Genomic DNA, 23,127 nt, shown 5'->3' with positions numbered 1-23,127 from the left:
GGGATGCGCTTTCTTCTTGGTGCTTGGGGGGGGGGGGTCAACAGTGGGAGGGCTTCTGGAATTCTGGCCCCACTGCTGGACCTCCTGGTGGCACCTGGGCCATTGGCCTGATCCAACATTGGCTTCTCTTATGTAGGAACTCTCAGTCTGGGTCAAGTGATGCTCTGTCTTCTTGGTGCCTGGGGGTGGTGGGAAACAGTGGGAGGGGCTTCCAGTGTCCTGGCCCCACTGCTGGCCCTCCTGATGGCCCCTGGTATTTTTGGCCACTGTGTGACACAGAGTGTTGGACTGGAGGGGCCATTGGCCTGATCCAACATTGGCTTCTCTTATGTTCTTATGTCTGGGGCAAGGGATGCTCTGTCTTCTTGGTGCCTGGGGGGGGGTCAACAGTGGGAGGGCTCCTAGTGTCCTGGCCCCACTCCTGGACCTCCTGATATTACCTGGTATTTCTGGCCACTGTGTGACACAGAGTGTTGGGCTGGATGGGCCTTTGGCCTGATCCAGCATTGGCTTCTCTCTCATGTTCCCTTATGTTCCTTAAGACTGGCCACCCTCAGGGATGCTCAGCCCCAGAACACAGGCAGGTGCAAGGAGAACTGGAAGAAGGAGGTGGCGGCTCAAAACATGGCGGCTGCTTTGGTCTTGCTGCTGAAGAGCCTTGCCCGCCTCCAGGGGTGGCTGGAGTTCTCCTGGGATCACAACTGATCTCCAGGTGACAGAGATCAGATGGCCCGGCCGCTTTGGAAGGCGGGCTCTCTCTGATGGTCTCTTTGGAGGATGGACTCTATGGCGTTATACCCCATGGAAGTCCCTTCCCTCCCCAAGCCCCACCCCCCTCCGGCTCCACCCCCCCCAAATCTCCCTTCCCAACTCACCCATCCCCAACTGCTGAATGAGATTTGGGGTGGGGTTTGGGGCAGGCCCCCTCTTCCCTTCAGAAACTCACCCCCTCCCCGGAACATCTCTGGCTTTGCTTGCTGCAGGTCTCAGACTGAGGATGTGGCCGCTTAAACGCCACAAAGAGACGCACACAGGCCCCCCCCAGCCCGCAGCCCCCTACCACCCCTGCTCCCCACGGCACACTCACGGAGACGGACACAGGGCGTGACGGAGACAAAGGACAGGAGGAGGCACAGGCTGCCGTTGAACGCCAGCAGCCCCTTGTTGAGGGCGCAGCCGCCAGGGTGGGTGTAGAACTTGTACAGGAAGGCGTAAGCCGTGAAGGACATGGTGTAGAAGCCCAGCGTGGCCAGGAGCACCGCCAGGCACCAGCGCTTGTCGTTGGAGGCGCCGGTCAGCCTGCCGGGGCAAAGCTTGTTAGGAGGGCCTCCCCCGTCCAGCACCCCCAGAGCCCCTTCCTCCCCCTTCCCCGGCGGCCTCCTCCTCCTGTCGGGCCGGGCGGCCCTCTGGGGCGGGACTCACCAGTTCTTGTTCCAGGTGTGGGCAAAGGCGGTGATCAGCACCAGCTGCACCAGGATGAAGATGAAGCCTCCGCAGACCCCAACCAAGTGCCAGGCTGCAGGGGGCAAAGCCACAGGCAGCACCGCTCAGCCCCCCCCCCCGTCTGCCCCTCTCCCCTGCCCCCAGTCCCCCAGGGTCAGAGAGCGGCCCTGCTAGACTCTGGCGTGCCCTGCCAGGAGACACGCGGCAGGCGTTCCTGGCACTGCGTGCGCCGGGGGACGGGGGGGAGCATACCATAGATGAATCGCTGGTCGGGAATGAAGAAGGCTGCCGCCCACAGACCCACCAAGATGAGGAGCTTTAGGAACCAGAACCTGCAAGAGACCCCCCCCCCCCCAGGCCATGAAGGAGCCGGCTGACCCTGGGATTAGAGGAACTCAGGTCTTCGCCCCTCCCCACTGCGAGGGCTTGGGGGTCCCCTCTGCCCAGAGTCTTCCTCCTCCTCCCCCCTCCCCCTCTCTCTGCCCCTCACCCGTTGTGCAGCAGGGCCCGGAAGCTGGTGCTGGAGGTGACGTTGACCAGGAAAGCGGCCTGGCCCAGGTAGAAGCAGGCGGTGCCGAAGCAGACCCGGTAGACGGCCGAGTAGCCCACCAGGAGGTTGCAGCTGGTGCCCCCCGGGAGAGGCTCGCAGAGCAGCGCGTAAAAAGGCACCTGAGGATTTGGGGAGAGGCTGCCTGAGGCGAGCTCCGCGGTATCCCAGGGACCTGGCAGGGGCAGGGCTTCTGGGCAGAAAGGGGCCTGGAACAATCAGGTGCAGTGAAGAGCAAGGGGTCCCCGGGCATGAGCAGAGGGCCGCTGTTGGGGACAGCAGCCAATCTGCCCTCCCAATGGCCCCCACCCCCCCGCTCTCACCCCCACGACCTCTCTTCCCTCACTCACGTTCTCTCTGATGGCTTCCACCACAGTGCGGGAGAGCGCGAGGCAGCAGACACCACAGGCCAAGAGGTGGAAGGCCACGTAGAGGAGCCGCGTGCCCGTGGACACCTTGAGGCGGGCGCCGCAGGGGCAGGAGGCGCCGCAGGGAGCCGGGCCACAGCAGCAGCAGATCTGAGCGGGGGGAGGGGCACTGGTTCTGCTCAGTCCTTCTCCGCGGGAGAAACGACAGGGCCTCCCCCTCCCTCAGGCAGGCAGGCAGGCAGGCAGGCAGGCAGGTTGGGACTTGGGAGGCTTACCTGGCGACACCACATCTTGCCAGGGGATTTGTGCCTCAACACCTGGACTATAAGGAGACGGGGCCCGGGTGGGAATCCGGTGCCTTCGGGACGGGACTCCGGTCAGCCCACCCGGCAAGCCTCCCGGGCTCAGCATCTCAGCCCTGGACGGTGAGGGGAGAGCCCCGTGGTGCCACCGCCTCTTCCTCAAGGATTAGGGGGGATTGGGAGGCTCAGCTGCCACCTGCTGCTGGGGGGGGGGGGGGGGGGAAAAAAGGCCCCCCCCCCCCGGCCCCCACCCCCCCCCCCCTGCGGGGGGGGGGGGGGGGGTGGGCAAGAAAGGCCCCCCCCACCGAGCCCAGCACGCCCCCCCACCAGCTGCTACAGGGCTCTGTGCTGATCAGGCAAACACACACAAGCAGCCGCGGGAGAAGGTTGCCCAGGTTTCCCTCGCCCGGTCTGTCATTCTGTCCCATGCACAGCACAGCACAGCAGAGGGCAATGCCTCGGCAAGAGCCAGGGGGAGGGAATGGGCTGGGAGAGCCTGAAATGCCAGGGGCTGGAAATCAAGCACCCTCTTAGAAAAAGAAGTGCCCTGCAGCTCAGCCATCTGTGGGTACTGCTGGCGTGGCGTCCCACCCTGTTAGTGCTCAGCCCTCCTTTGAGAACCCACCCAAGCGATGCTCGGTGTGCCTGCCTGCCTGCCCTCCCTGCCTGCCCTCCCTGCCTGGGCAAACCAAAGGACTTGCTTTATTCTGGCGGGCAGGTCTCCATGCTTGCTCCGCATGTGCGCAGCCGGTGCGCCTCCTCCTCCTCCTGCTTTCCTGGAACCTGACACACTTCCCCTTCCTCTGGGCCAGACGGCAACGTGAGAGTCAGCAGACCTGCCCAAAGGGCTCTGCCTTGGCGCCCCCCCCCAATCCATCTGGCTGCCGAGGGGAGGATTTCAGGCTCTGCCGGTGGGCTCACGTGATGGCTCCTGCCTCCCTTCTGCGGGAGCGGAGCCCTTCCGGCCCGTCTGCAATTGGGCCCACCACGGAGGCTGCCAAGAGTGGCGGGGGAAGACCCCTTGGGGGCAAAGCTCTGGGGAGTCCAAGCCATCCTGATGGACCGGTGGTTTAGAGGAGAACTGGGGAGGCCCGGGCCCAGAGCTGTAGCCTGCTGGGACTTGGGCCAGTCACCACCAATGTTCCCTCTAAGCTGTGGAGTCTTGTGAGCAAACATTCTATTTTGTGAGCGACTGGTGTAAAAGTTGTGAGCAAGCGATTTGACTACGGCATGCATTAGCTTGCTCTGGAGCCCTCCTTCCTGAGCTGAGACAAAAATGTGTGAGCCAGAAGCTAAAAAGCTGTGAGCTAGCTCCCACTAACTCAGCTTAGAGGGAACAATGGTCACCACCCTTAGTGCCTTAGAGGAGGCCTGTCCTGCACCCGAACCTGAGTTCCTTATAGCCCATCCCTGTCCTGGCCCCGAGTTGGAGGCACAAGCGGCTGTAGTCACAGTCTTCACACCAGCCCCATGAGGCAGCAGGGTAGGGCTATCCCCCTACTGCAGATGGGAGCTGAGGCTGCAAGAGGGAGGCTTGCCTCAGGCCGCGCTGAGTGGTGTGATGAAACTGGGCCCTGGGGAGGCGCTCTCGGGTCACAGTGGTCAGCCACTGAGCGACCCCAATGCTCCCCTTATCGGATGGGGGAAATGGAGACCCTCCCATGCAGAGCCAAGGCCTGGAAAACACCAAGCACCCCAAAGACTGCAAGGCCAGAGAACCCAGTTGTCCACGAGGAGAGGACCAATCGGGCCGATCTGAACTTGTCCCTGTCAAAGGTAGCGCATAAGCGGCACAACACTCTGGCAACACTTTCTGCAGGCAGCCAGTTGGGGGTGGGGGGGAGGAAGTGCCGGAGGGAAACCTGAGCCGGGAGGCATGAGGTGGGGCGGGGGCGGTCAGAGTCCTGGAGGCCAAAGAAGCAGGAAGAGTCACCTGAGGGTCTAGCCACACGGGGCGCTTTGGCAGGTACAGCCCCGGGAGGGGGCAGGCTGGAAGGTGCCTCCCGAGGGCAGAGTGCCCGAATCCGCACTGGAACTCTGGCGGCACGTGAGCGCCTCAGCCGTCTCCCCTGCACAGCTTTCTCCCACTGAAGCAGGCCCAGGAAGCTGCTGTTTGGGGCACATGTCGCAAGCAGGGCCCCCACCTTGGTTGTACACGGAAGTTTTGATAAGGCAGGAACTGGCCAGGGAAGGTCTCCATAGCCCAGCGTTGGGAAAACCTCGTGTGGCGGAACAGGCCTGCCCTGACTCACAGACCCTGTCCCGCCAGCCCCCCCCCCTCCTCCCGCCAGTTTCTGGAGGGGGTGCTCCTCCACTTCCTCCCACTAGGGCATCGCTGCCACCACTGTCCCTTCCCGGGACTCCCCTCTTACAGTAGCGTGGTCTAACTTTTATTTCAAAAAGTAAAAATAAGCAGTCCAGGTACCCGTTGCCAATCCTCCAGCCCCCCGCCCCTAAGAAGGGATTTGGTCCCTGTGGTAAGCAGGCGCTGGGGAGCAGGAGACCAAAGGCAGGGCCTCGGTCTGAGGAGGGGGGTCAGGAGTCTGTCCCTCCTGGCAGGAAGACCCCCCCCATGGGACAGGGGTGCCAGCGGTACCCTAGTGGGAGGAAGTGGAAGAGCACCCTCCAGGAACTGGGGCGAGCCAAGGGGTGGGGGGACTGGCGGAACAGGGTCTGTGAGTCAGGGCAGGCCTGTTCCGCCACACCTTGTCAGGAAGAGAAGCCGTACAGATGACTGGAATGCACCCCACACTTGCCCCGAGACCTGTCTAAGGCTCCGTGCACACACCCTTGGATCTCAAATGATTGTTGCACAACGGAAGTTGTTTGCCGGTGGATTGTCCTGTCCATACGGGGAAGCCCAGTGGCGAATGGTGGCCAGAGCTCAGCAGCAGCGCAATCTCCACTGACCGGGGGCTGCGGAACAAACGTGGTGGGTGGCTCTGCCTTCCAGAGACCTGTTGTTTCACTGGTTGACACTGCTGCAGGGCGTGGCACGACCCTGGTTCTGGCTTCCTGCTGCCCTCTTCCACCCGGTTTCTCCCCCTGGCCCTGACCTGGTGGAACGCTCTGCCAAATCCCACCAGGGCCGTTCTGCGGGATCTGATGCGATTCTGCGGGGCTGGCAAGGCAGAGATGCTCTGTCAGGTTTCTGGCTGAGGACAGCGGTGGTTCAGTCTTGGCTGGCCCCCTTCCCGTCCTCTGCTGTTCACATCTGTTCTGCCGGCAGCGGGAGTCGGAATGGGAACTTATTGCGTCTGAGAGTTCCTGCGAGGCCGACACCCTCTGACTGTCTTTAATGTTGTATTAACGTTTTAACTGCTTTTATCTTGTTTTATCTGTGGCTGTACATCGGCCAGAGCCCTGCAGTAGCAGGGGTGGGGCGATTCATAAATACAGCTAAAACAAACAAACATCTGCCCGAGGCATCCGGTTCCCCCCTTTCCCTGGACCGGAGGGAGAGGATGAGGCTGACCGGGCACCTTGCCTGCCTTAGGGGGCCACTGTGACCCTCCCTCCCCTGAGCCCCCAGCCTCCGCTGCTCTCCCCCAAGGAAGCCAAAGGATGCACGGGGGGGGGGGGGGGCACCACGGGGCACACCCTTCCCCACTGGCCTGGCAAATGAACTCACTCTCCGGGAGCATCTGGTCGCCCATGGCGGGGGGGGGGGAAGGCAAGAGTGCCGGATGGGCGGCTGGAGTTTGTTCTGGGCCCGCAAGACCACCCTGGGGACCTCTGTTTGCCACCGAGCCACGGCTGAGAAAGGCTTCCCCCCTCCGCCTGTGAGGGGGGCTTCCTGCCCCCTCCCTCTCTGCCTGCTGCCAGGGCCCAGGGGCAGGCCAGCCACCAAAGGCCCCAGCCCCACTCTGGCAGAAGGCGAGGAGCCTCCCCTGGCTCTCTCCGCTCAGGCTTCTCCACAGCTGCACAGTCTCCTCCGGGGAGCCCTTGCTTGAAGGATCGGTCTCTCTCTCTCTCTCTCTCCAGCAAGCTTTCCCTTCTCCTGCCTCCCCCACAGTGGAGGTCCTGGGAGCCCACCCTCAAGGCAGCCGCCTGGCTCAGGAGCAGCGCCATCCTTCGCCCTGCAGTCAGGGCCCATCCCTGCCCGGCCCGCCTCCTCCAGAGGCCTCCCACCCCCACGCTTACCTGAGCCGCGCAGCAGGTGGGCGCCATCCCTGCCCTGGCCCCGAGGCCCCCGGCTCCCCACGGGAGAGCCTGGGTGTGCTGGTCTGGACCCCTGGTCATGGGTCCTGGGGGTCGGTGGTCCAGGGCCCCCCCTCCGCCTAGTGCTTGTCGAGTGCAAGGAGCAGAACAAGTCCACGGGGGCTCCCACCACGACCTCTCCCTGCCTCGGTCAACAGGCAGAGGGATTGGCGGACCCCCTCCTGCCCGCTCCAGCCCTGCAACTGGCCAGGGGGGAGGGGAAGGCCTTCCCTCCTCATCCGACCCCCCAAGTGAAACCGGCCATCGTGCCTGATTAGGCCAGGAGCCAAAGCTGCCCGTTAACCCTCTTAGCCGGCAGAAATAGAGCGCTTAGCCGTGCCCCTGGGGGCAGGTGACAAGGGCCCTTCTTACCCGAAGTCACCTTGGAGGCAAAAGGCACGGCCAGCCGCTGAAGACCAAGGGCGGGGGGTCTGAATGCAGACCCTCCAGGGAGGGCAGGAGGGAAGGCCCCCACAACCCTTCCCCCCCCGCAGATCTGCAGGCCCCCCCCCCCCACAGGCCTTGGTGCTGGCTTGGATCAGGCAAGCGTTAGTGGTGTTTCCCTCTTTTTGCAGCAATTCTTTCTTTAAGACACTTCCGGGTCCACCTTTCTCCCAGACAATTGGTGCCCAAAGCGGGTGACAAAATCAAAAGCACTGCACCGCAGAGAACTCAGAGAAATAATGAACTCAGAGAACCCTAGAAATAATGGTGTCCCTAAGAGACCGCCATCCCCTTACGATCCAACAAGGCACCAAAATCACTGGGGATCCAGATGCTGTGTGTGTTTAAAATCCCACCTTCCAGCCCCGCCGCCGCCACCCCAGTGAACTTGTGACAGAGACAGCAGCCCCTCTGGTTTATTTTGGGGAGGTGGGCATGGAAACTTCCAGGGCATCCACAGACAACAGCTGCGAATGAGCCACCACGGGTGGGGAGGAATGCCCCCTCTAAGCTGTGGAGTCCTGTGAGCAAAAATCCTACTTTCTGAGCTACTGGCCTTGAACTTGTGAGCGAGCCGTTTGGCTCCTGCCTAAACCAGTTTGCTCTGGAGCCCCATCCTCCCTGAGCGAAGGCAAAAAGGGGTGAGCTGGAGGCTAAAAACCTGTGAGCTGGCTCACACTGACTCGGCTTAGAGGGGACCCTGCTGAGCGGCATAAAGGGGCCCCAGGCGCCGGCCTCCAGCGAGGGGGAGGCGGGTGGGGGCTGGGAGCGCCCCTTCCCCTCGCTCCGGCCTCCTCCTTGGCCTGCCCAGGAGGCAGAACAGCCCAGAGCAGCTTTTGGAATTTAAATCAGGGAGGCCACCTGGAGACTGTGAAACTAAGAATAGCTGATTTGTTGGCTTCAGTCGGTAATTTTTTATTGTTTTTAACCCCTTTGTAGATCGCCCAGAGGCTTGTCAGGGATTGGCCGACCCAGAAACAACAACAACAACATCAACAACAAGATGACGATGTCCCCGCAACTGGCACTGCGCCTGCGCCAGGAAGACGCTCTGCGCCGCTGAGTCAGCTCCTCCTCCTCCGCCGCGGCCGCCCGCCCGCCCCACCCACGCAGAAGGCGAAGTCGTCATCGCAGGGCTGTCTCTCAAGCCCCGCCCTGAGACGGGAAGAGGAAGTCCTATCAGACGGGGCCCCCGAGGGGAAGCGTCGCTTCCGGAAACGCGCAGTCTCGCGCGACGGAAGCGGCGTGCGGCGGGGCGATGGCGGCCGAGGGCGATGTGGAGCTGGAGCTGGAGGGGGGTGGGAGGGCCCGCCGGGGTCTGGCCGTGGCCGGCGGCGCCCGCGGGGAGATTCCCAGGCCGTCCAGCCGGCCGTGCAGGCACGGGGGCAGCTCTGTCTGGCCGCTTCTGAGCCATGACGCGCGGCGAAGAAGGCGGGACGCTCCCTAGTTAATTACGCTGCCCGTCCTTCTGGCTCAGCTGGTTTTCTCACCTTCCCGAGCAGCGGCCGTGCCGCAACCCCCCCACCCCCCATCACTTTCAGTAGATCCATTCCCAGGTCAGATCCTTGGCCAGCCTGTTGCTTTATTTCCATTTGTGAGCATGGTCATTTTCCTGCTGGACCTGCTCCAAGTGCTAATACATAGCCGACTGAATGTTGCTAAAGTGTGGCTTCTGTACAGGGAAGCCCTGCTCTGCCAAGTGATTCAAATCAACAACACACATGAAGCTGGATTCAGACTGCTGAATTGCCACTGATAATGCAGGTCCAGACAATGCATCCTCCTGGACTGAATTGAGACCTAGGTTTCCTGTCTCGTTACCAATGTTGATTTCTCAACACCTACTATCCCCCTGCATATCACACCTCATCCAATCACACCTCCTGTTGTCATTTGGCATCTAAAATCACTCCACTCCAAGATATAAGGACAGATGGACTCACATTCTAGCTGTATCTGAAGTGAGCCGTGTCTCATGAAAACTCATACCCTTCCACAATTTTTGTTAGTCTTCAAGCTGCTACTGGATTCTTACTCTTTTCTACTGCTATAGACTAGCACAACTACCCATTCTGATCTGTTTTTAAGAGGGTTGTTGTCTTTTCCAATAAATTCAGTAAGTCCACCCTTATACCATCTCCCAGTGAGGCCTCATTTGGAATCATGTGTACAGTTTTGGATGACACATTTTTAAATTGAAGAGCTGGGAAAATTAAAGAAAAAGTCACTTGTTGCTTTTTAGTTTAAGTAAAGGTGATTGAGGGATGACGTGATGGAAGTCTACAGAATTTATGATACACACAGAGAAATAACTTTTCAACTTCTCCCATATTACTAGTGTGTGGCTGACTTGTAGGGCTCATTGCCATGAACTAGATCTGTTGGTTATTAGCCATGGTAGCCAAATGGGGTCTTTAGGTTCAGATGCAGCATACCTCTGATCATGCCATGCTGGGGAGAAATCTGCAGGCCCACATGTGGGCTGGCATCTGAGTAAGGAAAGAGGCTGCTGGACTAGATGGATTGTGTGTATGATCCAGCATGGCTCCTCTATAGGATCTTATGTGTAAAGTATATCATGTGGATAGTTTGGTAGGCACTTGATGAATTTATCACATATTCTGGAATTACCTCCCTCTGACAGGCCATGTCTGTGATAGGAGACCGAAGATCCAGAGAGCAGAAAGCAAAGCAGGAACGGTGAGTTCTTCTTGTCATTGGACAGACACATCAGCCGCTTTCACAGCCACGCCTGTAGGAGTTGCTAAGTGTGTCAGCCACAGGCTATGAACATGGCTTGGTGCCAAAACAGATTCCTATAGCTACAGCCAAGTTTGAGACCGCATTTGGCTTTTTTCATAAAGCAGCAGCAAATTTAAAACTGTTTTGACTGTTTCAAATGTTAAGAAAAGATTTAGCCTTAAATCCTTATTACATCTTTGAGTTCTGTCGCTTGCTTTACAGTAGCAGCAGAAGAAACTTCAATTTGCTAATTCAACACCAGAATTCTGCTTCTGTTCATTGTGCTGCAGGCACAAATGCTAGTGTAAGACTGTCGAGCATCCCTGCAGGGAATTAATTGTGGAGTTGGATGTTGCCTGGGGGCCCTGAATAGTTTTTCCTTTTGCTTTCAGAGAGAAGGAACTGGCCAAAGTTACTATCAAGAAAGAAGATTTGGAGCTGATTGTGAGGCTTAGTTTTGTCTGTGGTTTATGGGAACACCTCTCTACAGGTGCACGTCTTGGCAGGTGCAGCCCCAACTTTTTTTTCTGTTTTCCTGATAGATGAACGAGATGGAGATATCCAGGGCAGCGGCTGAGCGCAGCTTACGGGAACACATGGGAAATGTCGTGGAGGCACTAATCACACTTACCAATTGAGAGCTGATTTACCAAGGGAGAGAAAGAATGTTGCCTTTTTTTCAGCATGTGGTGTACTGTCCTCAACACATTAAAGCTACTGGAATAAAAAGTGGCATTTGCAACACGATGTGGTTTACATGGGATTGAACAGGATCCACTGTATGACCTCTACCCCTTCTGTGGGGTAAGACTGGTGTTAGAAACAGACCTATTAGCTCTTCCACATGAATGGAACATCTTTATTAATGTCCAAAATAACATTTTTGTTGGCTTAATAAAACATACTATAACACAAAACAGTGTACAAGCTTAATCAGACTGCATGTTACAAAAACAATATATAAAGGGGGGCTGGGGCAGCAGATTTTTGCAGGTCGTGAGCTGGTCCTTGATGCACTGTTGGCATTCTGGGAGCAAGTAATAAACAAAAAGATTCTTGCGATAGGAAACATAAAGGCCAGTAATAGACCAAATGTCTCTTAACAGGAGGACGGGTAGGCAGATCCTTTGATGGCTGAGAGCGGAGAAGCACTTGGTGGTCTTTGGGCAAAACTGCCCAAAGGTGGCTCCAGTTGACTAATGCCAATGGATCACCTTTGCTTCATCATCTCCAGCATTAAGTGCAATGGCTGCAACCTTGCAGAGCTGCTCAGCATTTTACACAGGACCAGCTCTGAAGCTCACACCTGCTTTTATTTTTCATTACTTCCTGTTTGCTGAAGGGTTCTGGATAACTTGACAGCTTGCAGACAGTTGTGTGGAGTGAAAGGTATTATGTGGATTTTGCTTTTAGTTTTGGATTTTACCGACTACGTTTTCCCTACTAACTTGTGCATGGAGAGTCTGACTTCCATCTGTCACTCAAGTTTATGCTTTCAGTTTCTGTGGCAGGCCGTGGCTGGCATGTTGTGGTATGAAGACAGTTAAACTATGGGCACAGAGGACATACCAGCAGTCCCCATCATCTGACTGTTAACCTATTTTAAAAACTGCCAGTCATCTTATGGAAATGAGCACAGCCCTGTTAGGGACAAGGAGAAAACTGATGAGGCCTCAGCCCCAGCTGGGTGTTTGCATCAAGCCACAGAGGCCACATCGTCAGAGCTTCACTTCTGCCACCCGCAGGCCTTAGTTACAGCTGTCACAGCGCTTCCTCCCGCCCACCATCAAGCAGCACAGCAGCAGTATTGTTTAAAAAACCCTTTAATATGGTTTCATTTTACTTTCCCTCGCTTGCATAAAGAACAAAAAAAAAATTTACAATCTGTCAAAAAAGCACCCCCCCCCCCAGTGCTATGACCAGGACCTGTAGCCAGGCAGCAGTTCTGCAGCAGGGGGATCAGGAGCCTACTCAGTTGGTGCTGACTGGCTTGTCCGCTGCTCTACCCCACCAAGGGAGATCTGGCCTCTATGGAGCGAGGGGGGAAATGGCTCTGGCCCAGACCTGTGCCAAAATTCCACGACCCCTCCCAAGCATCAGGGCAACTGCCAAGCCCCCCTCCAACACTCTGCACCGCTCTCTCCCCTTCAGTTCACCTTCCGTTTCTTGGCAGAGGGTCTCTCAAAGACATCCCGCACCCCGGCTGCCTTCTGCTTGAAGAACTTGGTATTCTGTGCACTCTCCTGGCCCCAGGCAGAGTCAAAGGAGGTGGTATCCTGGTCCACCAGGTGTGTGTACTTAGTCCGTCCAGAACGTCCAAAGTTCTTAACCTGGAGAACAGAAGAGAATCTTAAGAAAAGGGTAACTTTGAGCAGTGGTCAAAGAATCACTTAAGATTTCAGGAGAGGCATTGGGGGGGGGGGGAACAGACACATATGGAAAAATCCAAGTTAGCCACAGGCCCCATTTCCTAACGAACCCAGGCAGTGACTCCATCCCCCACCCAGCAAGGGCTCTTCTCACCTGCATGACTTTTGGCAAGATGGTTTTGTTGAAATGATCCTCCAAAGTCGGGGCACTGAAGTCTCTCTTGTACACATCCTCGTCTTCATCCTGGGAGTAGAGAATCAGAGCTGAGTAGAGGGCAAGGCTTTTACCCCCTTTTCTGCTCTCCAAGGTAGGCTGGTAGGCTAGTTTAGGAAACACTCAGAGCTGAAGCAGTAACCTGTTCGTAAGAGTAAATTCTCTGCTGCGGCCCTCTTTCCATGCTCTGCTGTGATGCCATCAGGCACACACCAAGCTCTCAACACAGTTCCCACTGCATTCCAGAAACTTCATACATGAATACACAAAACTGTCCTCTTGCTCAGTCCTGTCTCCTACGGGCTCCAGGCAGAGAAGGGGCAGTCCCAGCACTGCTACCCGAGAGCTGTCTGCATGCAAAACCTGGACTTCCCTCCCCTCCCCATCAGCACTCGCATACCATGAAGAAGGCCCCCCGGTGGTAGTACTTCTGCAGGAATTTGTATTTGCCCTTCACGGCCTTGTTGGTGATGACTTTGCCATTTGCTCGGAGCTCTGCGCGGCGTTCCTCCTCAGTCAGATTCCTCACCCGCTCAATCTCTGCCTTCTCCTTCTCTAACCTACAGGAAGGAAAAGTTCAGTTTAGGGATCTGCACAGATGACCTCTCCGTGCATGTCCCCATCTACCATAGTGGAGTGACTTACATTTGGCAAGAAAAACCACAAATAAAAACAAGTATTTTCAATCAGCTTTCCAACTAATTTATGTATTTCCCAAGTAAGCATGCATACTAATAAGTTGCCCTGACAACTGTTTGCTACTAATGAGTCGTCACACTAACTCTAAAACTCTTGCTGTATTTTACAGTAATGTAATGTGACTCGTATTGTCACACGTAACGCTTGTTGTACAGCCTCCATGTAAAACCTGCTTCTCGGTATAGATAGAGGCTCTGATTCACATTTAGAAGACTGTAGGCATTAATATGTTTGTGTGATATTTTAAAGCTGACTAAAAGATAAAGTAACCAATTTAAAAAAGAAATGCAAGCTTTTGATCTCTAGAAATTGGTTTATACTTGCACCTGTTTTCCACATCATTTGTTATGGCTACAAGAATACCTCTCACTGTTTTTATCAAGTTTTTCAGCTAAAACTAAACTCCCAGGTAGATCAAAGGAATTTTAAAAAAGATACAAATCCCATTAGCATTCACCACAGATATTCCTTCCAGCCCCTCCTCTGTCCAGAAGACTCCCTCATCTGGAGGCAGCCACCATACACAACTCCCTATTTTACCCCTGGCCTGAGGTACTTGGAGGAAAAAATGCCCTTTAGCTCTGGCCTGACTTCACTTACGCTTCCCGTTCCTCACGGTCCCGCTTGATGCGCTTCAACTCCCGCACTTTCCAAGACTCATATTCTTCCTCATCGTTTTCGTCATCAGTGTCGAGCGCATCCAGGGCAGCCAAAGAGCGCCTGTTCTCTTCCAGCTCTTTCTTGGCTTCCTCTTCCACGATCTGCAATGTCAATCAACATGGAGAAATTCCTGACGCTGTCCAGCCTTCTCTTCCACCCTCACACAAGCAGTCTTGTTTTCCCTCTTACCTTAAGTGTGTACTTGCGCCTCTCCTCAGCCATCCGCTTGGCCTCCTGCTCGAATTCTTTCTGCTTCAGCGCCTCTGCCTCTCGTTCCTGGACTGTGACTCGGTCCTTCCTGCAGAAGACATTTTTGGTGAGCCCTACGCTTTTTAAGCCCAGCCCTGTCCAGAAAGACATCCATGAAACCGCCGTCTAGAATCCATGCATGAATCTGGTACCCTCCCTACCTTCTTCTGGGGAACTCGAGAGAGGCCACACCTTCTTATGCTACCAACAAGAAGAAACCATGCCAGTGTTATAAAACAGGGAATGCTTCCGCGGCAGATTCCCTGCCCCTTCTCTCTCTGTTGTCTTGATAATTAACTTACACCACCCCACCTCATCCAGCAGCAGTGGCACTTACTTGCGGATGAAGACTGGTTTGAGGCGTGGTTCAGTCTCATCCTCACTGTCTGTGTATTCCTCATATTCCGACTCAGACTCAGACTCTTCCCCAGAGTGGCCTTCATCTTCCAGCTCCATCACTTCCATCTCCTCGTTCTTCCGCTCCTGTGCACGTTGCCGCATCATGCTACGGCGGCGCTCGATTTCCTAGTAAAAGGGGAAAGGGTGAAGCAGAGTCCCTGTGGCTGCATCAGAAAGAGGCAATGGGTAAAACAGTCATTCTTTGGAATCTTCAGTTACAGGATCACGAACAGACTCATGCCAGTCAGAATAGATGAACAAATTATCTGAGTTGGTATGAGATATGTTCATGTAACAATTTGTTCCTACAGGAAAACGTACTTCTGAAATTCAGAAGAATGCAGCAACACGAAAGCCCAACCGCTGACAGTGCTGGAGTCTAGAGCACAACCAGATTTGTACCTCATCGTCGATTTCTTCCTCCTCTTCTTCGCTGGTGTCCTCTCGCTCCATGTGCCATGCCTCTCCCTCCACTTCTGAGTCACTCTCCCCCACCACTTCTGGCTCCACAATCTTACGGTGCCTTGCCAGCCTAGAATATAAACTCAGCCTTAGGCCAGGGCCTTTCAAGCAGCTGCTCCGTTACACGCTGTACCTACCGGAGACAGAACATGCCCACCCTGCAGGGTGCCTCCTCTCATCTGCCCGGTGCTTCAGAGCCTCTTTGGGTGCCCCAGAGAGCCTCACACACACACCCCCGGGGCAGCAGTGGTGCTGCTGCCACCCGCCTCCCCCCGGATCCCGGCCAGGGCGGACCTCTCTTCCACGTCCTCGCTGATGCGGTTCTGCAGGCGCCGCAGGCGGGGGTCGCTGGTCAGCTCTTCGTCCTTCTCCTCGGGCTCCAGCTCCTGCTCCTTCGCCTTCTTGATGAACTGGAACTCCTCATCCTCCTCATCGGAGGACTCCATGGGCGCATAGTCCGGCCGCTTGCCGGACACATAGCGCTTCACTTTCACCTTCTCCATGGAGATCTCCCCTGCGAGGAGGAGAGATTGGATTTATACCCCGGAGTCTCTACCCAAAGGAGTCTCAAGGGCGGCTTACAAACTCCTTTTCCCTCCCCCTCCCCACAACAGCAGGCACTCTGTGAGGTAGGTGGGGCTGAGAGAGCTCTTGACAGAAACGGCTCTTTTTCCAAGGACAGCTCTTGTCAGAACTACGGCTTGCCCGAGGTCATCCAGCAGGCGCGAGTGGGGGAATCGAACCCGGTTCTCCCGGATCAGAGTCCGCCTGCACTTAACCACCACACCAAACTGGAGGAGGAGGAGAAAGCAGCAGCAGCAGCAGCCACGGTCAGGGCAACTCTCTCGCGGGGGAGGGTACTGGGGGGGGACACAGGCCGCCCTCCTCGCCCCTCTCCCCCTCCCTCCCTCGCCCGCCGCCTCACCCTTCTCGTTGCGGACGGGCACGGCCCCCGCCGTCGACTGGATCGGGGGCTGCTTCATGAGGGCGCTGCTGGAGCCCGACATGGTGAGGAGGAAGAGGCCGCGGGCGGCGGCGGTGGCGGCGACCGAGTGCGCGCTCAGGCCCAACGGCGGCGAGGGAGGGAGGGAGCGGCAGCTGGAGCGACCACCAGAGACGACCCGGAAGTCCTACGGCAGGGGACGGCGCACTTCCGGAAACAGACCGCGAGAACAGGAAGAGGCCGCCGGGCTGGCCCGCTTCCGGAGGCGGGACTTCCTCCCGGGGGCCGCGAGGCAGGGAAGGGGGGCAGCGGCGGCGCAACCCTGCATGAGTCGCTGCTCGCTCTGGCCTCCCCAGCATGGCGCGGTGGGGCGGCCCTTCGCGCTGAAGGGGGGGCGCCCCGAGGCCTGGGGGAGGCGCGAAGGCCGGGCAGAGGGTCAGGGGGAGGAGCCGCCGGTCTCCTCTCCCCCCTCGGGCCCCAGCGGTTTGTGGCGGCTTCCCTCGCCCGGCCTCTTCCAGCAAGGACCTGGGGCGGCAGAGGCTTCCCTGGACTTGTAGCCCGGCTCCCTTCCACCCTCTGCCTGGTTCGCATCTCCTGAGCGATGCTCCCTCCGAGCTGTGGGGTCTTGTGGGCAAAAACTCCACTTGGTGAGCTGCTGGCATGAAAGGGGTGAGCCAGCGATTGGGCTGCCGCATCAATGAGTTTGCTCTGGAGCCCCATCCCTTCCCGAGCTAAAGGCAAAAGTGTGTGTGTGCCGGAGGCTGAAAAACTGCGAGCTGGCTCACACTCACTCAGCTTAGAGGGAACTCTGCTCCTGAGTCTGACCCGCCGGGTGGCTGGATCCCCACGAAAACTAAGGCAGGGCTCTGGGTGTCGGAGCACTGAGGTGGATCACAACCCCGCTGTCCTTGAGGAGACTGAGGAGGCACACGGATGGGGGGGGGGAAGAGTCACACATAAAAGGGAATGCCCCTCTTGAGAGGCCGTGGAGGACTGCTGGGCCCTCCGAAGTTGTAGGGCGGGGAACGGGTGGGTGCTGGCATAACTGGTCAGCCTGCTGGGAGCCCTTCCCTTGCCTTGTATGCCTCCAGTGAGCATGACACAAAGCATCCCATTTATTCATTTACTTTTATCTCTGGTCTGTCTTGCTCACGAAGATTCAAGGTGGACTACACTGTGTAAATCAATGCGAGCAACAGGGTCATCTATCTATCTAATAAGCCGTGTCACAGGACTAGGAGTACAGCAATCTGAAACAAGGCATGGTAATATTAGACTAGATACAAGGCAGAAAACGATATTAAGTATAAAACAGTACAGGGAGAGCAAGGTCTTACAGAAACATATACTGCACAGAGTGGTACAGTTCACAGTCCTTATAAAAGTGTCTCCCTGAACGGTCCTCTTACAGCCATCTCACCTTGATAACCCCCCCCCCCCGAACAATTTTGCATAGTCTGTGGAGTGACAGAACCATGGGAGCCTGCGTGGCCTCATCAGGTAGGCCATTCCATAAAGTGGGGGCCACAGCAGAGACTGCGCATGTATGGACGGTGGCTGGTTTTGCTCATTTGCAGGTTGGCACCTGCAGAAAAGCCCTGCTCGGATGAGTGAAATTGTTGTGGTGAGCACGGGGGGGGGGGGCTGTGTAAGGGGGATGACGTTGAGCGAAGGAGCCTCCTCCAGCGGAGGCCCCTGGCAGTTCTTAAAGTGCCAGGGCAATGTTTGATGGTGTCCAGTTGCCAGGCTATAAATGGTTTCTCCTAAAGGGGTTGAACAAGTTAAGGGCAAGGTTACGCCCTGTGTCTCCAATGGCAGCCCTCAGAGTACAATCCACGAGGAACAATTAAAACCAGTCCTAGGCACACACCCTGATCCTTACTTCCACCTCATCTCAAGAGGAGGTCGTGATGTTCTGTATCAGAGGCTGCAGCTTTTCTAAGAGCAGCAGCAGCGGCGGCCTGGCCTTTGTCTGCATTCAGACAGAGGCCCCCAACTAAAGCCACCGGGGGCCATCTCTGCCCCATTGCCCAGCCTGGAGAAGAGAGTCCAGAGCAGATGAGTTACTCAAGAAGACCTGGAGCTGGTCTGCCACTGTCCTGTCAGTCACTGTACCTAGAAAGGGCAGATGGGAGACTGGGGGATAGTTGGCCACATGGTTTTTCTGCAGGGCTGGTTTTTAAAGTAGTGAACCGATAACTGTGTGCATGAGTGGCTGAGGAAAGGTGCCTAGGCTTAGTGACGGATGTCCACTAGACCCCAAGAGCTCATTATTGTGTGACCCTTTCGTGATTCCAGCAGCCAGGGTGGGCGAGGGTCAAATGCCCGAGAGGGTAGCCTTCATGGATCCCAGGGCCCGGTCAATATCCTTCATGGTAGCTGGGTCAAAAGGCTCTGTAAACCAACCAGATGATGTATTGGGAATTTCTTCTGCTTGGCCTGTGTTACAGCCACCATCCAGGTCAGGGTGTATTTGTGTTATTTTATTATTATTATTTTTAAAAAAAACCTTTCCAACAACAGTGTCACAAAGGTGTTTTTCACTGGAAAAATTTAAAGAGCCTGGAAACCTTTTTATGCTATACCTTTTTAGTGTGGGGAAAAAACGTAAAGAAGCATTTAACTCATTATGAAAGAAAAAATCTTTCATAGAATTCTTTTTCCAGCCCCAGAAAAAAGCCCTCCCCTGCTTTCTTCCCCCCCCCCCCATGGCCTTCACATCTCTGTTGCTACCCTAATCATTCGTGGCAAGTATTAAAATTTTCTAGCTGCTTCTACTGATCACTTTTATATTTTATTTATTTACCTCCTGTATACCCTGCTTTTCTACCCAGTGGGGACCCAAAGCAGTTTACATTGTTTTCCCGTCTTTTATTTTATCCTTACAACCACCCTGTGAGAGAGGCTAGGCTGGGAGAGTGGAAGTGGCCCCAGGCTTCCATGTGGCAGAGTGGGAATCCAGACCTGCATCTCCCACATCCGAGGCTAACGTTCCACACGTTCCACCACATAAAGTGCTTTTCATCCAGTTGCACAGCAATTCTACGAAGTAGAGCCACAGGGTAGATCCATTTTTATAGGTAAGGAAATCAGGACTAAAAAGAACATTCCATAGTGTGGTTTAGCTATGTCCTTATGGATGACAGATTCACAGGGGCCACAGAACTGACTAGCTTGGGTGCTGTCCTTACCGCTAATGTCGAAGAGAATATACATGATGCAGTAACAATTTCAGGAAAAGTCAGTTAATCTGCATTCTTTTCAGGGCTGCCTAGAAGCTTTGGGAAATGGGGAAATTCTTAACAAGACCTTTCCTAGAAAAAGTACGCTGCTTCCTGCAACACAGAACAGGAAATCCTGAGGCTGGCAGTTTTCGAAGTAAGATCTTTCCCCCAAAACCACTTTGAACCTGACACTGGCCTTATCAAAGAAAATTACCAGATGTCTGCAGTTTCCCCTAGCAGAGCTGACTAATTCTGGGTACTGTGCTAAGGTAATTGCTGGGGCGATTGTGTCTGGCTGTCTGGCTTGTTTTCAGTAACACCAAAGACACACCTGTCTGATTTCCTGCTCTGATACGTCTCTTGAGGTCTGAGGTTTTGTGTGTCCCCCTTTCACAAATTTTCCAGGAACAGTCACTTCTTGCGTCATGGTTCTATACTGATCTAGTTTATGGCCAGAAACCTGAGTGGAACAGACATCAGTAAAAGCAGTATTATAAATTAGGGAAGGATTAAAAAGAAAAGCCAAGGTTACTGTGTACATCTGTGGTGTGTCTGCATCGACGCTTTCCGACGTATCCCATGCAGAGTTCCCCCAAATACAGTTGTGATGGTACTTAAAAAAAGGCCACAGAATGCTACAGGACCAGTCTGTAACATTACACAATACTCAAAAGTATAAAAGACGTCTGAAGCTATGCTCCCTCCACGCTGTGGAGTCTTGTGAGCAAAAATTCCACTTTGTGAGCTACTAGCATTAAAGTTGTGAGTGAGCGATTTGGCTACTGCATAAATTAAGTTTGTTCTGGAGCCCTCCTCCCTGAGCTGAGACGAAAATGGGTGAGCCAGAGGCTAAAGAACTGTGAGCTGGCTCACACTGACTCAGCTTAGAGGGAACACTGGTCTGAAGTGACTGTTCAGTACGGTTTCCCCCCCCCCCCGTAGTTGTGTGAAGCTGATGTAACACCGGAGGTGGATGAAAAATGAACTGCTGTCTGCTTGGGAACTCCTCTGAGGCTCTGGCCCTGGTCCCTCAGTTGGGTGTCGTGGTTAAGTGCAGGCGGACTCTAATCTGGGAGAACCGGGTTTGATTCCCCACTCCTCCTCCACTTGCACCTGCTGATGTGACCTTGGGTCAGTCACAAGCTCTGATAAGAGCTGTCCTTGAAAAAGAGCAGTTTCTGTCAGAGCTCTCTCAGCCCCACCCACCTCACAGGGTGTCTGTCTGTTGTGGGGAGGGGAAGGGAAAGGAGATCTGTAAGCTGCTCTGAGACTCCTCTGGGTAGTGAAGGGCGGACGGTATAAATCCAATCTTCTTCTTCTTCTTCTTCATCTCAACAATCCCAACCTACGTTGTTTGGGTCTAAAGTTTGGGTCCAGTGGCTAGAAGACGGACCAATGGGGGCAGGCAGTGGCAGCAGGGGCCGGGGCCTGGGCAGAGGGGCAGCTCCCAGAGTCCTTTGATTCTGTATGAAAGCTCTCAGGAGAGAAATCTGAAGGAGAGAACTTGTTCCTCCCTTGCTCCGGGGACTTCTGTGGTGGGCGTGCCTGCCTGTGTATGTGCCAGGTCCCCTCCTGCAGACCCCCCCCCTTTTGATGAAGGGAAGGGAGCGGGGGGGGGCGCTTGGAGCCCATCCCACGGGACAGCTGAAGGCCGGAGCCTGCCGGAGAGCTGGACCTCCTCGGTGCCACAGCCCCTCTTGCCTGAGAAGTGGGTCTGCCGGCTGGGGGCTAAGGCGTCTGCTCTCAAGAGCTGTGGTTAGTTGCAGAGGACGCAGGCTCATGGCTGTGGAGGCCGGTAGGGGGGAGGCCCATGGAGTGCCAGGGGAGTGTTGTCAATATGGGGCGCCATTGTTTCCACCAGCATAGCACTTGCACGAGTGTTGGGGGCAGGATGTGGGGCAAGGGGGCAAGCGTTGTCCTGGTATGGAGCGATGCCGGCACAACCCGCCACCTGACAGGGCAGGGGGCTCTCCAAAGCCATTTCCCAGCCAGCCTGAGGGTCGTGCTGTGGGCAGCGATCCTCGGGGACTCATCTCAGTCGCAGGCTCCCGAGGCGGCCTCAGGCAAGCTACTTCCCCTGCCCTTGGAAGAGCTTGCAGGACTGTTGTGAGGCTGACTGTTGCTGTGGATGCCGAGCTCTTTGAACACGGAAAAGGGCCCGGAGGAGCAAAGTCCTCTGGTTTGACTTTGGTTGCGAGGCGAAGGCAAAATCCCACTCCTGTGAGAGGGAGGAGGAGGGGAGGCGTCTTCAGTCTGTTTGAAAGCTATGAGAGAGAGACCCCCCCCTCCTTGGCTTTGGCCAGTCGCTCCTCCCTGCCTCTGCAGACTCAGGGGAAGGCATGCACCCCTCCCTTGCCCGATCTCCGGTGAGTGACCTCACACCCCGCCTTCCTCTCTAAAGGGAACCCAAAGCCACTCACGCCGTTCTCCCCTCCGGAGCCAGCCATGCCATGGTGCCGTGGTGGGTTCTCTGATCTGTAGAGGCCAGCTGGGGGACCTCGGGTCAGTCACGGTTCCCTCAGAGCTCTCTCAGCCCCACCTACCTCCCAGGGTGTCTCTTGTGGAGGGAGGGAGGGAGGGAGGGAAGGCGCTTGTAAGCCGCTCTGAGACGCCTTGGATCAGTGAAGAGTGGGGTATAAACCAACTATTCTCCTCCACTGTATCCTTGCAACAACCCTGTGGGGTAGGTCAGGCTGGGAGTGTGTGAGTGGCCCGACTCGGTCACCCGCCAAACTTCCATGGCAGAGTGGGACCTGAACGGGGGTCTCTCGGATGCTAGTGGTGTGGCCGCCCAGACCCAAGGACAAGGAGGTCAGAGTCCAGGACCATGGTGAGGCTGGGACAGCCCGGCTAGCGTCGGAGAGAGGGAAGGATTCTGCGGCCGGCCGTTTGTCCGGAGAGAAGCTTCCTGTCAGTAGCGCTGCAGACCAGCCAACGCCTGGCCCCAGGTCAGGGTGCGGGGTCTGCCTGTGCTCTCTGCTCCCCTTGGAGGGAGAAGCGCCCTGGCGGCTGCTGGCACCGGCCCGAAGGGAAGCCTCCGGCCAGCGAGAGAGACCCCTGGCCTCCTCCGCCTCCACACCGGAGCAGGCTGCATGCCCGGCCGGGGTCAGAAGTGCAGAAAAGGGCAACTCAAATGATAAAGGGGTTGGAACACTTTCCCTATGAGGAAAGGTTAAGGCGCTTAGGGCTCTTTAGCTTGGAGAAAGGACGACTGAGGGGTGACATGATTGAGGTTTATAAGATTATGCATGGGAAAGAGCAGGTAGAGAAAGAGGTACTTTTCTCCCTTTCTCACAAGACAAGAACTCCTTGTGGGCACTCCATGAAATTGCTGAGCGGTCGGGTTAGAAAGGATAAAAGGAAGTACTTCTTCACCCAAAGAGTGATTATAACACATGGAATTCACTGCCACAGGAGGTGGTGGCGGCTACAAGCATGGACGGCTTCAAAAGGGAATTAGATAAGCATATGGAGCAGAGGTCCATCAGTGGCTATTAGCCACAAGGTATAGCTAGGGGCTCTGGGGCAAGTGATGCTCTGTCTTCTTGGTGCTTGGGGGGGGGTCAACAGTGGGAGGGCTTCTAATGTCCTGGCCCCACTGCTGGACCTCCTGATGGCACTGGTATTTCTGGCCACTGTGTGACACAGAGTGTTGGACTGGATGGGCCTTTGGCCTGATCCAACATTGGCGTCTCTTATGTTCTTATGTTCTTAAACCACTAGGCCATTCAGGTTTGACCCAGAGCATATCACTGATGAATATACAGTGGAGGTGAACAATAGGTTTGACTAGATTTGATAGACAGAGTGCCTGAAGAAGTATGGATGGAGGTTTATGACATTGTACAGGAGGCAGCAATCA

General features: G+C 55.8%; 3 protein-coding genes across 3 annotated transcripts in view; 1 reads left to right on the top strand and 2 right to left on the bottom strand.

Annotated features, from left to right (window-relative positions):
* The window catches only part of SERINC4 (serine incorporator 4), an 11,520-nt gene extending 4,690 nt beyond the window's left edge, over positions 1-6,830 (bottom strand). Inside the window, exons 1-6 of the mRNA XM_015410390.1 lie at positions 6,804-6,830; positions 2,341-2,508; positions 1,934-2,112; positions 1,696-1,775; positions 1,423-1,516; positions 1,088-1,299 (exon numbers count right to left, since the gene is read on the bottom strand). Coding sequence (XP_015265876.1) covers positions 1,088-1,299; positions 1,423-1,516; positions 1,696-1,775; positions 1,934-2,112; positions 2,341-2,508; positions 6,804-6,830 — 760 coding nt within the window. The remainder of the gene's footprint in view (positions 1-1,087; positions 1,300-1,422; positions 1,517-1,695; positions 1,776-1,933; positions 2,113-2,340; positions 2,509-6,803) is intronic.
* A 3,099-nt stretch (positions 6,831-9,929) lies between these two features.
* HYPK (huntingtin interacting protein K) lies at positions 9,930-11,935 on the top strand. The gene is made up of 3 exons (XM_015410400.1): positions 9,930-10,004; positions 10,439-10,490; positions 10,589-11,935. The coding sequence occupies exons 1-3, from the start codon at positions 9,952-9,954 to the stop codon at positions 10,682-10,684; spliced, it is 201 nt and encodes a 66-aa protein (XP_015265886.1). The 5' UTR covers positions 9,930-9,951; the 3' UTR covers positions 10,685-11,935.
* Positions 11,936-11,972: 37 nt separating this feature from the next.
* On the bottom strand, positions 11,973-16,253 carry MFAP1 (microfibrillar associated protein 1). The gene is made up of 9 exons (XM_015410399.1): positions 16,024-16,253; positions 15,393-15,612; positions 15,039-15,168; positions 14,575-14,762; positions 14,178-14,286; positions 13,929-14,089; positions 13,030-13,189; positions 12,570-12,659; positions 11,973-12,376 (listed from the first exon to the last, which is right to left on the bottom strand). The coding sequence occupies exons 1-9, from the start codon at positions 16,103-16,105 to the stop codon at positions 12,194-12,196; spliced, it is 1,323 nt and encodes a 440-aa protein (XP_015265885.1). The 5' UTR covers positions 16,106-16,253; the 3' UTR covers positions 11,973-12,193.
* Positions 16,254-23,127: the final 6,874 nt, after the last annotated feature.

This window comes from Gekko japonicus, unplaced genomic scaffold (assembly GCF_001447785.1).
Source record: "Gekko japonicus isolate JY-2015 unplaced genomic scaffold, Gekko_japonicus_V1.1 scaffold1830, whole genome shotgun sequence".
Lineage (NCBI taxonomy): Eukaryota > Metazoa > Chordata > Lepidosauria > Squamata > Gekkonidae > Gekko > Gekko japonicus.
The sequence above is the reverse complement of the archived record's forward strand: the minus strand, read 5'-3'. Positions and strand labels throughout refer to the sequence as shown.

Excerpts from the sequence above, each read along its gene's own strand:
- HYPK (XM_015410400.1), top strand. The coding sequence starts at position 9,952 with ATGTCTGTGATAGGAGACCGAAGATCCAGAGAGCAGAAAGCAAAGCAG. Across the intron at positions 10,005-10,438 it reads CAGAAAGCAAAGCAGGAACG|AGAGAAGGAACTGGCCAAAG; the intron begins GTGAGTTCTTCT and ends TTTTGCTTTCAG. Across the intron at positions 10,491-10,588 it reads AAGAAGATTTGGAGCTGATT|ATGAACGAGATGGAGATATC; the intron begins GTGAGGCTTAGT and ends TTTTCCTGATAG.
- MFAP1 (XM_015410399.1), bottom strand. The coding sequence starts at position 16,105 with ATGTCGGGCTCCAGCAGCGCCCTCATGAAGCAGCCCCCGATCCAGTCG. Across the intron at positions 15,613-16,023 it reads GCCCGTCCGCAACGAGAAGG|GGGAGATCTCCATGGAGAAG; the intron begins GTGAGGCGGCGG and ends TCCTCCTCGCAG. Across the intron at positions 15,169-15,392 it reads AGCGAGGACGTGGAAGAGAG|GCTGGCAAGGCACCGTAAGA; the intron begins GTCCGCCCTGGC and ends TTTATATTCTAG.